This window comes from Larimichthys crocea, chromosome IX (genome assembly GCF_000972845.2).
Source record: "Larimichthys crocea isolate SSNF chromosome IX, L_crocea_2.0, whole genome shotgun sequence".
Taxonomy (NCBI): domain Eukaryota; kingdom Metazoa; phylum Chordata; class Actinopteri; family Sciaenidae; genus Larimichthys; species Larimichthys crocea.
In genome coordinates this window covers 4,941,168-4,958,290 of record NC_040019.1, presented here as the reverse complement: position 1 = coordinate 4,958,290, position 17,123 = coordinate 4,941,168, and the positions used below count along the sequence as shown (strand labels likewise).

Below are 17,123 nucleotides of genomic sequence, written 5' to 3'. Positions count from 1 at the left end.
TTTACTCAAGTAATGTTTTCAGTGCATCCATACTTTAACTTAAATGGACAATCTGAATACTTCCTTCAACGCAAGGGGTCACGAGAAAGAAGATTGTCTCAGCAAAGAGTCTTACTGTTTTCTGCCTTCGTGTGGAAATACATTACGTTCACCATGAAGCTGCAAAGATTAATACAGAAGTTTGTACTACACGATTTTGCATTAGTTTTCCTCTAATCTTTGTTTGTTTTTTTATTAAATGTTGGATACTTTTACTGATTTGATCCTCAAACAGCTGAAATGAAACTATATGAGAGGTTTATGTTGGGAAATGTCTCTTGTTTCTTGAAACGAGATGTTCGAAACATTAGAAACAACTAAAACTGTCAGATGGTGGAGTAAGTACAATATTTCCTTCTGAAATGTAGTGAAGTAAAAGTCTAAAGTAGCATATATGAAAATAACAAGTAAAGTACAAATATCTCAAAACTGTACTTTAGTAATTTTTTTCATTTTACTCTGCAAGAAAGCAAATAAGTTTATTTCCCAGTGGGGCCAAACTATTCCTTTTAAAGGAGCAGTGTGTAGGATTTAACAGCATCTAGCCATGTAGTTGCTGGCTGCAACCCCCTCACCTCACCCCATCTTTTCTAGCATTAAAAGAGAAACTACAAGGGCCTCAAAAACATCTAGATCCAGTGTTTTAGTTTGTCGGACTATACAAAAGAGGACACACATTGTGTTAATAGAGTCCCCTAAATCTGACACACCGGACCTTTTAAGTCGTGCGTATACACACACATAAAGCATGGCGAGGGCACCCAGCGTATTGTAAGACATACCACCTTTATTAAATGCACAGTATCACAAGGAACATTTCCATTAATTGTGGATAAGCTACTCACATGATGCACAAAGCATTGAATTGATTGATAGAACTGGCTGATTAAAGCAGGATTAAATCTGCCAGGAGAGCGCACACACACACACACACACACACACTCACACACACACTCTTGCATACAGATGTCCACCATCTCTGAGACATTAGTCACACACACACACGGACACACACGCTCTTTCTTTGTATTCACACAGTAAGTAAAATTGTTGTTATCTGCACAGGAATGAAAACTGTAATCTTTTTTTCTTTTACCATATATTTACAAAAAAATCCTCAACCCTCCCTCCCCTCCCCTCCCCTCCCCAGATAGATTACATTCAAAAAAAAGGTCCCGACCCTTCTAGATTACATTCAAAATAATATACTATTCATGATGCAAAGTCACAGTTATTCATCTGAAAGAGGATCAAAATAGGCTACAGTCAGTCAGAGGTTGAGTGGTGGGTTTTTTTTTTTTTTTTGGGCCAAGAGGCGACCATTGCCATTGGGCCACACACGTCTGCCGGGCCCCCGGGACACCTGTCAGTTAGGAGAGATCTCGATGTTTGAATCAGATCCAGAGTCTATGGTGGCTCCTACAGACAGACAGCATCTCAAACAGCCTCTGTGTAAGCTCCCCATCACAGTGGAGAGGAAAGAGGAGATCATTTTCTCTTTTTTTTGTGTTTTTTTTTTTTGTTGTTGTCTTCAGAGAAAAAAAAAAAAACACATTGTTCAAATAAAGTCCTCCGCAGATCAAAAGTTGCCAAAAAAAAAAAAAAAAAGGATTGTATTCTCACTGGTATTATGAACGAGCACAAAGAAATTATACAATGTAGCACAAATAAAATCAGTATTTACATATAGTATGTATTGCCAGTGGCCCATAACACGTTGTCTTCAATAGATGTCACACAGTTTTTTGACATGATACCTGCTTAAAACAGATTATACTATTAAACATAGCCTACTATTGATATAGACAAATATCAGAACTGTACAGAATGGACAGCGAGTTATGTACAGCAGACACGTGACTATTATACAGAACTGACAAACGCTGTAATAAAAACATAGAGGGTCATTTTCAGCAACGACAGTGTGTCAGAGTTTAGGACTTGCTTCAGTCATGGCCAGCATAGCAAGGGTGACATATTTTTTTTGTTGTTGTTATTAAGTGCAGTTGAGGACGAGGCGGAGAGTGCCGAGCACAGCCGCTCAGGTTGTGCATTTGGGGGGGGGAGGGTGGGGGTTAAGTTACGCTACAAAGTGCACTTAACATAACTTATTGTCTCAGCAAAAGAGCCTTACTGTTTTCTAACGCTCATCATGAAGCTGCAAAGATTAATACAGGAGTTTGTACTACACGCTCGGACCGTCACAGAAGAGAACGAGATGCTTTCAAGCATTAAGGTCCTCAACTTGTTACAAATGTGCTTTACTGATGCCCGAAGTGAGGAGCTACTTCAGTCGCCACCCGGCTGACTGGGGGCCCCGCTCGGAGAGATGAAAGCCCCCCTGGGACACTTTAAGGCCAATCACACTCTTAATTAATCCTTTTAACTGCGGTCTCCTTAGCCTGCCTATGTAGAATTAAAGATTAGATCCTCAAACTACACTCTTGTAATGCAAATAAATAATCAAACTTACAGTGCGTACAAAAGCAAAGTGCTAAAAAACAAAGAAATCCTCCATCAGTGCACAGTAAACTGCATCACGCCCTGTCAATCCCTTTAATTAGGCAAAAGAAATGAAGATCATCTTCTCTTGTCAAATCATGAAACACAGTCTCATCACAGCATTTTTGAAAAACCTGCCATACAAAAACCACATCACTTACAGATAAGGGCCACCGAACAACGACGATTTGCTAAATGGCATTGCTGGTGAATGAACAAAATAAAAAAAATAAATAAAAATGAAACAAAGCAAACTGTGCTCATCTTTTTTTCCTTTTTTTTTTTTGTTTTTTAGGTGAGAGGGGGGGAGTAGGCACAGCTCAACACCGCCGAGTCCTCATTCTCTGTGCTTTAGATACATCGAATGAACAGGTCGTGAGATGAGTAGAGCACTCCGACAAACGTTTAAAACACCACTTTGTAAATATCGATGACCTCGTGTGACGGATATTTACATAAAATATGACAAATGACATTATTAAAAAAAGAAAGAAAGAAAGAAAGAAAGAAAGAAAGAAAGAAAGAAAGAAAGAAAGAAAGAAAGAAATAGAAAATGTTGTATGCCCTTTGTGTTTTACAACCTCAACACTGATTTTTACATTGGGACGTCCTTCAGTGGACCAGATTAGGTTATATATAACAGACACGGGCATCTATAAGAATCTAAATGGGTTCAAACTTACGTTTTAAAAAAAAAACAAAGAAGCTTTTGGGGACGACTCAAAAAGCACAGATTTAAATCAACAGCTCGGTATGAAAACAGAGTCAACATTTATAAATTCTACAAATATTAAAATAGTCTGTGACATAGAAAAGAAAAAAAGAAAAAAGCATCAGCTGTAACTCGATGAGTATTTTTTTTTTTTTATCTTCCTGCAGAATGTGTTGCTCTGTGTGACAAAGAAGACAAAGCTCTATCTACAAAGTCGTGTCCGCGCACTGTCCTTTATGGAGACGCGTTATTTTCCCTTTGTTCGTTCCCATCGAATATGTGAGTGATTGATTACTTAATGCGATGAAGGGAGAATAACCCAGTAATCAGTGTTTCTGATTATCTGCTTTCCGTTTATTTTTATGCCTTTAACATATAGGAGTGTGGATGGTTTGGATAAAGTTACATAATCCTGTATGTATTTTGGTTTCTTTTTGTGAAACATGCCTCAATATAACAATAACTCAGTAAGAAAAGCAAAGCAAAAAAAAAAGAAAAGAAAAAAGAAAATCACTCAAAGTTTAAGGCTTTTCTCGATGTTAATGAGGACACGGACGATAGCATTTACAGTAACATTTACAGCCAGGTACTGTACACAGACGCGGGCGCTCACGCAATTGCACAACCCTTATTTCCTCCGCTCCTCTCCGCCTCATCATGTGCAGACAAATACACACAACCACCACTCGTCCACATACCCAGCTCACACACATGCACGCAGAGTACATACAGAGAACACCGCAGCTTCAGCCCAGTATGTCCAGGTACACAGGCGAGGCCTTGGCGAGGCTCTGGAGCATGCTGTGGATCTCCTTGATGTTCAGCCTCATGTAGGGCTCCCTCTGCCAGCAGCCCAGCATCAGGTCGTACACTTCTTTAGGACAGGTGCGGGGCCGCTGCAGCACACGGCCCTGGGTGATGCACTCAATCACCTGTAGGATACAATAAGTGACAATATAATGTCTGCTTTTGTCTGTTCAAAAGGAAGCAATGGCATCAAACTCCTCACAAATACTGCTAATGAAATTATAATTACAAGAAGAATTATTTGACCAGGTGACTGGACTGACCTCATTGTTGGAGAGCTGATACCAGGGCTGCTTGCCGTAGGTGAATATCTCCCACAGCACCACGCCGAGGCTCCACACATCACTCTCTGTGGTGAACCGCCGGTACATGATGCTCTCTGGGGGCATCCAGCGGATTGGCAGCATCGTATGACCTCCCACCTGCAGAAAGAGAGAGAGAGAGAAACCATCAGAAACCAACCATCCTGCCTGCAGAAGACTTTAAAAAGCTGCTGGTTAAACTCACTGTACTTTATCGGGACATTTTAAGCCACAAATCATACCTTAAAAACTGTGCTTTTATTATGAAAAACATACATTAAAATATCATATAGAAGCATATTATGCCTATGTGACTTGAGTGGAGCCAGTGCAGTACTAACCACTTCATCGATTTCTTTGAAATTTGACACAAATATTCAAGATCCAAAGAGGATATACACTGATAACTTCGGTGACCCTATATAACTATGTATTGTAATACATCTGTGACATCATATTCAGTTTATTAAGTACACCTAGCTACCTTCATGACAGTACAGTATACATAGATCTACATATATATAATGTGTTTGTGTTTTATACTTTGCCCTCATTGATTTAAATTTGTTGAATAAATGAACAGAAACTCCTCCAAATTTAACACGGTGCAGTTAAACCTATGTCAGACACTTTCAACAAAAAACGAACATTACAACCTTCATGCAGGTGAGATTTATTGCCGCATTAGTTTTAGGTAAGTGTACCTAATAAACCGGCAACTGAGTGTATCTTTCATAGCGAGCAATTAAGTTTAGTCACTCTGGCGTTCCTGTAACACGCCTGTTATTCCTTCATAACCTTTTATCCAATCAGTGTCTTCCTGTCTGCTTCCATCAGATATTTCCTGTCTACTAACTGCATTTGGTTCTCTTCCTGTCGCCCCCTTTTATCCAATCACCTTTACTGCACTTCCATTCTTTCACGTTCATCACCTCACCTGCATTAACTCACATCCAGCATTACTCTATAATTAAATGTATGATATTTGAGCTGGTGTCGGGGGGGTTATACTAAATACGGCATCCTGGAAGGCTCAGATAGACCACTTTGTGCCCTAGAAGCACAGTACTTGCGCTTAAACAACACCTCTTTAAATATGGCAGATCAACAATGGTGCACAGATATAATTCCATATAATTCTGATCTTATCCACCACTAAACTAAATATTATTAAGTCCTGTCATCCTCCAAACATGAAGTTTATGCTATTATATTTGTTTTCTAATTTATCGTGGCAGCATTACAGCAGATGAGACGGCATCATATAGTGAGTTGTGTTCATGCTTTTACTTTAGGTTTTATAAAAAATGTTTGATATCAGGAGTTGGTGACAGGCCCTACTTATGATTCTCTTATCTGATGCAGGGAAATGCATCTCTGAGATGATGATGTGCATGTGTGTGTGTGTGTGTGTCTGTCTGAATCTACTTTGTGCAGCAGAGGGCACTGTGGGATTCAAGCTGGGATCTCAGACATAAAAGGATGAGGGAATAAAATAATTCCATCTGTTCCTCAACATTATATATTTTATTCTTTTTTTTTAAATAATTGGTCTGTATTGTAGCATTGAAGTGTAATCTTCAGTGGGGTCATATAATATGTTTGAATATGATGCCCGTCATGTAGAGTCATGTATTAACTCCCTGCCCAGGGAAGAAGAAAAAAAAACAAAAAACGCTGATGCATATTTGCACTTTTGGCCTTTATTACCATGGAAACAGTAATTTTATGTAGATTATATAATTTGCATTTAAATGGCAATATAAATAGATAAAAAAAATATACCTCTGGTTAAAATTGTCATTTCTGCAGCTACACAGTTATTTCAGGCCGAACCTGGAATCAAATTCTAATTACATATTTGAGACTATGTGGTTTCATATTTCTATGTGTGTGTATATATCTGTGAGTGTGCACATGTGTGTGAGTAAGAGACCAGGAGGGCAATATGAGGTGACTATAATGATAAAGAAAAATAGTTTGCACTCACTCTGTAGTAGTCTGTGCTGTAAACATCTCTGGACATGCCAAAGTCTCCTATCTTCACCAGCAGGTTTTCTCCTACCAGGCAGTTCCTGGTTGCCAAGTCTCTGTGGACAAAGTGCTGGGAGGCCAGGTAGACCATGCCAGCAGCAATCTGTTGGGCAATGTGCAGCATCTGGGACTGGGTGAGCTCCACCAGGATACTGTGTTGACCGTCTGCCATTAGCACCGCATCAGGACCGTGGGACCTGCACCCAGGAACATCCGATCAGAGCTTCAGTCAATCATACCACGACAACAAAATGTACTTTTTAATATGATATCATAATAAATGTAAATATTACGGAAGACATGTTCCAGAGCTGAGTACAATGCATTCATTATCTGCAACTACGCTGGTTCATTTACTGGTTCTGATTTATTTTTATAAAATAGAACCAGCTACCTCAACCTGAGCATCACCTCAGGCTCTAGAAGATTTAGACACTACTGAAATTCACCATGTCATATAAAAAATATTAAATGTGTAGATGATAAGCTGATTATACTGTTGTTGATTAATACTGTGATTAATTTCCAGATGAATCATCAGTCACAGTAATCACGGCTAAAAGTGAAACCGCTGATTTTTTGGCAATTCAATTTTTAAATAAATGCATTATAATTATTACATATACATTAGAATGAAATCTAAAATGATTTATAGATTGTATAATCAGATGGGAATGTCTGTTGTTGGCTAATCTAATGAATTAAATACCTGGAAATTAGATTTATGTCAAACACAATGAGGCAGGCCTACTTACTGCTTCAATCGCCTACAATAACTAGATTGCCTCCTTGTTTGATGAGAAGATCGATACCACTCTCTACTCTCTACCACTCTGGCTCTGTGCAAAGCTAACATGTTAAATCTGGTTTTTATGGTTAATCATGTGCTGGACTATTGACCAATAAGAGTGACTTCCTGGAGTCTCTGCTGGTTGCCTAGCAACTTCATGGCGATGGCAGGACTCTGGGAAGATTTTTGATTTTTTTTTTTTTTTTTTGTAAAATTTTATCAAACAAAACCGAAAGTATTAATTATTGATCTCTAGAGGTGCCAAAAGACTTTTTCCTCTTTGGACAGAGCTATCCTGTTATCAGTCTCTATGCTTAGCTAATTGGCTGCCTGCCATGGCAACACATTCAACATCTCTCTCAAGAAAATTGAACTGAACAAAGTGTTGAACTGTTCCTTTAAGAAGTCAAAATGATCCTACCTGAGGAACTTGTTTAGGTCACCGTGTTTCATATATTCAAACACCATGATAAGGGGGTCGCTCTCTACACACACCCCGTAAAAGGTGACGATGTGTTCATGTTGCAGGTTGGTGAGGAGCTCGGCTTCTCTGTAGAAGTCCGCTCGACCGCTCTCGTTGGCCTCTTTCAGAGTCTGACAACCAAAAAAAAAAAAGAAAAAGAAAAGAAGAAGTGAGGCGCGTTATCTACAAGAACATACATCTAGTCAATAACTGAAGGGCAAGTGCATTGATTATTTGAACGGCTTCCTGATCTGTACCTTGACTGCCACATGGAGCTTCTCCTGGTCTGGTGTCAGGTTGTAGCACTCAGCGAGAAACACCTTCCCAAAGGCTCCCTCTCCTAGCTCCCGCTTCAGGACAATGTTGTGTCTCTTGATGTGCTGGACGACTTTAATGCAGAAAAAGACAAATCACTCTCGAAGTCACGAATGCATCCTGATTATTTTATGAGATTTCGTCTTCACCGCAGCAAGGTTAAGATTTTTCTAGACAGTTATAGTTATGCAGGTCGAATTAGATTGGGGCTGCAACTAAAGAACATTTCCATTATCAATTTGTTTGATTTGACAAATAATACATGAGTCCGTAAGATATCAAAAGAAAAGCCAATCTTTCAGAATACAAGGTTACATCTTACAGTTACACGATTCATCTTATGAACAGACTAAAACTGAAAGATATTCTATTAACTATCAAATAATATGTACAAAAGCCACAAATATACACATTTATAAGGCCAGAATTAGCAAATATTTTTCATTTCTGTTTGATAAATAACTTAAAGTTGCTGATTGCAACCCCCTTGCCTCACCATCTGCTTCCTAATATGGAGGAGAAGCTATGGTGGCCACAAAAACCTACAAGACCCTATCTTGTTAATTTGTTTATAGATATAAAAGTCTCATTCTAAGGCCATAAAAACATAATAATATATCTTGTGTTCAGGGGGTTATGAATTTTGCATATTATATTTCATTTCTGCCATATTCTGTAAATAGAGGCACCTAAATCTTATACAATTGACCTTTAAATAATTATAATTATTGTTTATTATTATTTCTATCGACAAATAAATGCAGCACTAATTCAAATTTCTCAAAATCAAAATAAACCACATGCACGTGTGAATGAGAAACAGGACAGATTCATTCAGCTGAGATCAGCCTTCTGTAAACAATCATCTGTAGACTAGCTGTCCAGCTGCCCTGCAGAGCAGGAGTCGCTATCACAATGCAGCAGAATGCTGACAATAAATATGGCGTCCGGTTTTGACCCCTGCATGGATTTATCAGAAAAGGTCCGGGTTACCAGTCATTTGCCGAGCGAGGCGGTAACTCACACGTGTCAGATTTCAGCATGCTGCCGGAGTTACGGAAGTACTGTGGGTTCTCAATGACAGGAATCTTTGTCATTCCAATGATCACTGCATCTGGACCCATCTCCGAGGACGACGGGGTGTTGTTGCCATTGGAAACGTGATGAAGAGGGCTGGCAGAGTCATCGTCGTTACTGATGACTGAGGAGGAGCCTAGAGAGCCACGGAGAGGAGCAGGAGGAGAGTGAAGAGTAGGGGAGAAGAGTTGTGGACACAGAGGAGGAGGAAGAGAAGAGAAGGAGTTATGAAAACAAGTAATGACAAAAAGATATTGTATCATAAGCAGATCCTAAATCAACACGAGACCAAAGTAGGAAATCTCTAGAGTCATTTTTACACTAATACAGTGAAGACTGCAATGAGCTTTGAGTCAGTAACACTTTATTTCATAATATTTAGTTTGTTTTCAGTTATAAGAAGACATAAAAATATTTAAAACATTTTATAGACATGATTTGTACATGTGTATAAACAGTTAATAAATGCTTTAAAACACACTCTACACACTGATTTTTTTTTTGTGTGTGTGTGTAATCATACAGATATACAATATTAATATCAAGTTTTAATTAACCGATTAGACATCAGTTATAGATGCTTTGACAAATTAGATTAAAAGCACTTAATATGAATGCAACAAGATCATCTTAAACCCTAAACTTTAACACATATAGTGTGTTATAAACCATTTATTTACTGTTAAAGGAATAGTTCAACATTTCAGGAAATTTGCTTTCTTGCCAAGAGTCGGATGAAAAATCGACACCGCTCTCACGTGTCAAGCTACAGCCGGTCAAACTAGTTTTTTCCCCTCTGTTCCCATTCTTCATGCTATGCTAAACAGGAACGTGGCATCGATCCGCTCATCTGACGTCCGGCATGAAATCGAATAAGTGTATTACCCAAAATGTGGAACTATTCCTTTGAGAAAATTAGTTCACCTTTAATACCAAACTTGGAGTTTCTTCCATATTTCAGAATGATCACCATCAGAACGCAGCCGGTCAAGGCAACTCCGGCGATTCCCACAACTACATACACCTGAGAAGACGAAAGAAAAGCAAAACATAAGCAACATGATTGTCATCTAATGCATTCTTCAGATCAGTGGTTCCCAATCGGATGTCCGGAGCCCCATAAGGGACAGAGTCATGAGATTATTTATAATACTGACTTATCTCGAATCTTTATTTTATTGTTCTTGTGAATTACCAAATCTTTTTAAATAGTTTGAATCACTTAATTCAAACAAAACAAAAAAATCTATCTGTGACTGGGCAAACATAACATGTACACATATTTTTAAAGGGTCATGAGACAAAAGGTTGGCAACCACTGTGAGAACCACCATAAGAATTACTTACTGCAACACTGTCATCCAGTGGAGGGGGTGTCGGCTCTGAAAAAAATCAAAATGCTTGTCTGAACATTTGAAAATAATTAACAATTCATAAAATTGATTTTGTAATGCTGATTATTGATTGCCGTGTTATATATAGTGGGTAACCCTGAGTTTAACCTACCAGTAGGATCTGGACAGAAGCAATGTGCAGGAACAGGCCAAAGGAGGAGAAATATAGGTCATTTTAAGTATGTACGCAGTTTTTTTTATCAAGCTAATAAGCATAAATATTGTTGGATTAATAAAGACAAATTATTACTCACAGTCATAGAGGTCTTCTGCTGTAAGCACATACATAAAATCTAGTCTTAGAAGTCATAGACAGAAACCAGTCCCAGAAATGACTGCACTTCTCACTGAAATGAATCCCTATTAAATTACCTGTATGGTCAGGATAAGGTGGGTCAATGAACAGGGCTAAGATGTTCTTCTCGTCCTGGCCGTACTCGTTCTTTGCCACCAGCCTGTACACGCCGTTGTGGATGTGCGTGGGGTTGACCAGCTGCAGGCAGCCGTGGTACTCGCTCCTGATGGACACGTGGATCATGGTGCGGATGTAGTCCTGCTCATCGAGAGGTAGGTTCTCGTGGTACCACTTCAGCTCGGGCTTGGGGTTCCCCGTCACGCTGAATGGGATGCACCAGTGGTGGTCCTGCTCTGGCTCCAACAGCTGCTGGATTGTGGGGGCAACTGACACGGAGGAAGAGTAATAACGGGGTGATAGGAAAATCAACACCAGGAGTAACAGCTAGTAGGAAAAGCAACATTTATGGGCTTAGAAAGGAGATGGATTCAGGGGACAGAAGATGGACAGATCACACAACGTTTGAACACTGACAACAGGAAAACATGGAAGAGGAGAATGAGGAGAAATGTGGCACTAAACGAGCAGAGGAGTATGGTAAGGCATGAGGAGCTCTACGGGAGGAAGAGTTATGGAAAGGAAACATGGAGAGTCAGTAAGATTTGCCAAGAGACAGTAATGATAACAAAGTGAAGAGCCTTGCGCTGCTACCGGAAATAACAAAGTCTTAGAAGAAAGCATTTAAAAGATCATGAGAGGAAATTAGATGTATGTTATAGCTGGTTAACATTTACAGTCAGCGAGAACAGAAACGTCCTTACAGAGAATATTGAGCAGAATGGAGGCCTCCGTCTGACCGACCATGTTGTCAGCGCTGCATGTGATCATCTTCCCATTGTCATCAGGAGACACGCCTGACAAGGCGATAGTGCTGCTCTCCATGTCAGAAAGATCAGTCTGCAACCACAGCATCAGTATTTACATTATATGTGTGTAAAAGTGGTGCCATGCTGATCTTTAGTCAGCGGTGGAAAGTAACATTTAAAAGTACAAATCTGAGGCACTTGTACTGTACTTGAACTTCTACTCCACTACATCAAGGTACACTAAGGGAAATATTGTACTTTTTACTCCACTACATTTGTCTGACAGGTTTACCTTTCAAAATCCTTGCTGGCCAGTGAAAACCAAGAGTTCCTTAACTATTTGAACTATTTGAAATCTCTTAGAAACTAAAACGTTTTAGACAAGCATGTTTTCTCACATGACAGGACATCTTATAGAAAACGGCACATTGCTGTAGATTAAACTGCCCAACAGCATGTAAAGGAGTTAAAATGAGCTCAACCTTAGCAGGAAAATAAAACATACACAATAATCGAAATACTTCTTTCACCACACCGTTAAAAATGATTTGAGGTTTTAGCCACCTCAGCTTATTTCTAAGTCAGTTCAACTAAACTCTGTTCTGTGGTTGAAATATGAAGTTTATGTGTACCCAAGTAATCAGTTCAATCAGAGTAGTTCAGACATACATTTCTTATCAACCTCCTACAGCGCCATGTGCCACGAGAAACGTCCTTATTGGATCAGGAGTTTCAAAAGTAAGAACTAAAGACACTTGCACTGTTTTTCCAGTAACCAGTTACCCGCTACACCAGACTGCCTGCTCTATTTTTCTTATTATCAACAGATGCTTTGAAAAGACAAACAATGTGCCAGTCTGTCCGACTTCCTTCCCTTGCTGTGGCACTAAGCCCCAAGTCCATTGGTTCCTGATGTAAATCTTCATAGGAACACAGTGATGGAAAGTAACTAAATACAATTTTGAGCTACTCTACTTGAGTATTTCCACTTTATATGTACTTTTTTTACTACATTTATTTAATACCTTTTAGTTGCTGATTACTTTGCAGATTCAGATTCATAATAATAAAGTATATTTAACAAATAAATGATGATATATTATTAAAGATTTAATCAACTTTATTGATCTCTAGGGTGGGGATTCTCAAGCTACCCAGCAGAATAAAAAGTCTTTCAACTCCTACTTTACCAACTGCAACAGCATCTGGATGAACACATTAGTGCATCAATAATTAATAACGACTGCTTTTCATGAGCATATTTTGACTGCTACAGACTTTTTAGTAGGGTGAAGTCAGTATTCGGTTTTGGGTCTTTGCATTGGATTTGTCTCGATGTAAGTAAAACACAGCATATCAATAACAAAGGTATCCTTTACTCGAGTCCGAGCCTCAAACCTACAGCTCTATCTTGACCTTCATCCTATTGTAGCTGACGGAGGAAGCTTTGAAACTTGAGCTCATCTCATAAGTAGTACAGTATTTTCAACCCATTTCCCAGGATGTCTCATTTTTTTTCTGTTGCACTCAAAAAAAAATCAGAAGCCCAAAGTGGTGGACCTGCACCAAAGGTTTAAACAGGAAGCGTGCGTGTGGTAGACCGGCTCACCTCGTAGCGGGTAGAGAGAAAATCAAGGTTCCACACGATCTCAGGAGGAGGGGAGCCTGAGGCTGTGCACAGAGCTTTGACATCAGTCCCCTGCATCACAGTCACGTTTTTTGGGGTGACCTCTACTTTGGGAAGCACTGCGAGAAAATGAGCAAACAGTAAAACTAAATATCTGTCCAGAACTTTACATAGATTTGTTTGCTGATTTCTTCCTGTCTTTGTTTCGACCTCTCTTTCCTGTCTTTCAATATCAGATACCGAGCGTTGCTTATTATAACGTGGTTTCACATTACCGCAGTCTGGTAGAGAGAGTGTGGCGAGATCCTTCGACACTTCTCTCTCATCTATGCATTTCAGGTCTTGACTGTCAGCTTCTTCTAGGAGCCTCAGTTTGATCCACAAGTTCTCGCAAACACAATCCAGAGGGTTTCCAGACAGGAGGAGCCTAGAAAATAATTTAAAAAACACATTAGAAACTCGTCTTTTGTTGCACAAAACTGACACTTTTATGCGCGTGTGACACTTACGGGAATGTTGTGTTGAAGTTCTGAAATGTTCTCCATGACAGTGTCGATAGGTTATTGTCTCTGAGATTTCTAAGATAAAAACACACACAGTTAAAATCCAAACAAAACTACTGATGTGTACATCCATGACATAACTGAAGAGGGTCTTTTAAAATGCCTCTTACACATATTGAAGTCTTATATTGTTGAAAAACGCATCTGACGATATAGACGTCAGTCTCGTCCTAATCACTGTTCTGTTGGGAGTTCAAATGTAGAGTTATCCGTGAGATAAACATATTATGACTCCATATAAAACACTGAAAACATACTGCATGATACTTACAGGTTTCTGAGGTTTATGTAGTGCCTCAGACTGTTGTCATTCATGTCAAACAGCCTGTTTTGATTAGCAATGTATCTGTGAAGAAAAATGAGAAGAAAGACATTTTATGTTAAAAAGTTTGCAGCTGATATGGCAGTCAATTACGTAACCTAAATAAACATAATAAAATAGAATGTAACAAATAACTTGATATGAAACTAGTAGGTTTGCCTATGTGAGAATCTGTTGTGTTTGTGTGTAATATTATGTCACATAGTCAGCCAAATCTGATAAAACTGCCCACTCAGCTGTCATAATCTGTACTGAGGGAACTTGATCTACAGCACATTTGATTGTAAATATGATGTGGACCAGTACAACAGCATATATTTACGCACTGGAGTGACAGACATGATGTTTGGTATTGTTGCTGCTCATATTAGTTGTTGTTTTTTTTGCTACACACAACTTAATAATACAAATAATAAAGATTGTTTACATGTGGATTGTTGCTTCAACAACACAAAGCTGAAATATATCACAAGTTAAAGTACTGTAGTGGCTGCAGCGATTAGTCTGGAGACAAGTACTCTTTTATATAATGTACGTTTATTAGAAACTCAGAATAGCACAATTACAGAATGCAAATGACATGTGTGGTCTTACTGACCTCAGTCTCCTTTTATTTTTCTCTCTCTCTCTATCTTCCTTACATGACTTGGTGCACCGTGGACACACTCTGGCCCTTACTTCTTTCACAATCAGAACATTAGTATCTCAGTTACACAACACCCTTTCATGATCTCTTCACAGGTCAAAAGGCAAAAGTTCTGAAAAGTTGTTATTGTTTTCTGGGAACAGATCTAATTCAAGCCAAGAACAACCAGGCTGAAATGTTACAAACAGTTGACCAATACTAAAATATAAAATAACCCTTTAATCCTCAGACTATTTTGCCACTACAGTACCGTACAGTAAAGAAACTTTTTTAATTCATGCTCAGATTTTTTGGTGTATCTGATTGAAAAGTTGATTTTGTGTATTATGCTTTAAAGAGGGCTGAATGTATACAAAAATTGCACATTTTAATCACTAAAAGTCAAACTGAGGAACATTTACAAGGTGCTAAAGAAAGAAAATCGACCACAGTAGACGCCTTGGACGTGTCACATACCCATGATGGGTACGTGACACGTCCAGTACCAGTCTGTCTGCCTCAGAAAACTCACCCAGCCTCCCCTTCCATTCTCCAGTTGTATATACTTGTGCAGGGTTGTAAGCAGGTACACTCCGACACAAGCCTGCACACTGACTGACGCAGATAAGGCTACATAACTATCACGGGCTGTACACAGCTGATGTGATCTCATGTGTGATCTGCCAACAATGTGGTCATTTTGAAATATTGAGGCTATTTCACACCGCCCACCCACCACCCCCCAAAAAACAAAAACAAACAAAAAACACAAACAAACCCGAATTAACACCTCTGAGGCTGCAGTTGGGCCTAAACATTTACTCCATCACTACCTCTGGAGCTGTTTTGTAAAGGAAACACCGACTAATCCAAATAAGCCTGACGCGCACTCTCACCACCATTACGCACACACCATCGTCGTTAGTGGCACGCACACCCCCCCCAGTCCTACGCAAACATACACACACACGCACGCGCGCGCACACATATACTAGGCTACATGATCTGACAAACCCATATGAGAATAAAATCACACATTTTGGTGTGCAGAACATCTCAGTTCATCTTTAATGCACACAAGGTGGATAACATCAGGCCTGCTGTTGATAATATTGCTGCCGATGTTATTATCACCTTTATAATAATAATAATAATAATATTATTAATCCTAGCCCTTGGGTATTATTGCGACCTACGATCGAAGGTAGTTCTTTACGCATTGCATCCTAATAAGTTCATACGCTGTCTGCACGATCATTTTCATACACTTACATCTCGGTGATGTTTTCCATGTCGTCTAACGTGAGGACAGGGAAATCCTCGATCCCTGGTACAGAATCATTACAAACAATCCTTGAGATGCTGCAAGTGCAGGATGCGGGGCAAGCATCGCTAAATCTCCACAGCCCCATCAAAACCAAAAACAATCCAAGACGAGCCATGCCATATTCCCCCGCGCTGGAGTCCATCGCAGGTCCAATGATATCTCACGAATCCCCCCCAAAACAGAATCTGCTCAAATTGAATTATTGTTAAGATTTCCTCCCTCGCCGCCTGTCGTTATCTGGCCAAGTTAATCCTTTCGACTCCGCAGGAAAGAAAAAAAAAAAAAGAAGACTACACGCCGTCGGTGAGAAATGCGCAGAGCCCACGGTTTTAATATCAAGATGCCATAGACTGGCCTTCCCGTCTCCGCAGAGCTGGTATCACACTACTGCATATCGATGTCGTGAAGCAAGGTGTCAAGTGGTCCGTCCTGGTGCTGCTGCTGCTGCTGCTGCTGCTGCTGTCTCACTCCTTTATCTCGGGCACAGACTGTTCGCCTCTGCCTTGTAAAACAAATATGAGGTGTTCCAGATGTTTAGAGATCAATAGGCAGGGCCCCCCCCCCTACGAGCGATTTCTCATATGTGTGGTGATGAGGAGGAAAATGAGGAGAGAGACTGCACAGTGGAGTAAGGATGCGTGGTGATGCTGCGTGTGTAGAGGGAGGAAGGCTACCTGCATGCGTCTATCGATTATCGCCGAGGACGAGCGCATCTCCCTCCAGCCATCACCGGGATTGAGTTTACAGGGGACGTGGTTGGTGATAATACCCGGGGGATTTATTTTCTGACAAGTTGAATTTATAGGGTTTTTTTTAATATTTTGATCTATGCATCCAACAAAAGCTTAAAAAATAATAATAATAACAACAGATGCTGCAGTGTCATTAAGTTGCACGAGTGGGCCAGCTGTGGGTCAAATGCCAGGTGTTTGCAGTGGGCACAACAACAATATGGATGTAAACTCTTGTGTTGTAGTTACTCTGAAGCCATGCATTGGATGAAAGCAGCGTTTTCTCTCTCTCTCTCTCTCTCTCTCTCTCTCTCTCTCTCTCTCTCCCCCCA

The 17,123-nt window shown here is 39.7% G+C and overlaps 1 protein-coding gene across 2 annotated transcripts; it reads right to left on the bottom strand.

Moving 5' to 3' along the window:
- Positions 1-806: 806 nt before the first annotated feature.
- On the bottom strand, positions 807-16,847 carry ntrk2b (neurotrophic tyrosine kinase, receptor, type 2b). Of its 2 annotated transcripts, none has more exons than XM_019272399.2 (18): positions 16,006-16,847; positions 14,058-14,132; positions 13,897-13,968; positions 13,733-13,801; positions 13,499-13,650; positions 13,206-13,342; positions 11,552-11,687; positions 10,808-11,116; positions 10,690-10,707; positions 10,548-10,556; positions 10,389-10,423; positions 9,975-10,065; positions 8,989-9,177; positions 7,907-8,037; positions 7,608-7,780; positions 6,353-6,593; positions 4,324-4,482; positions 807-4,185 (listed from the first exon to the last, which is right to left on the bottom strand). In XM_019272399.2, the coding sequence occupies exons 1-18, from the start codon at positions 16,200-16,202 to the stop codon at positions 4,000-4,002; spliced, it is 2,379 nt and encodes a 792-aa protein (XP_019127944.1). In that variant the 5' UTR covers positions 16,203-16,847; the 3' UTR covers positions 807-3,999. The 2 variants fall into 2 exon arrangements, with proteins under 2 accessions (XP_019127944.1, XP_019127943.1); XM_019272398.2 differs by having other exon boundaries at positions 9,966-10,065; positions 16,006-16,841.
- Positions 16,848-17,123: the final 276 nt, after the last annotated feature.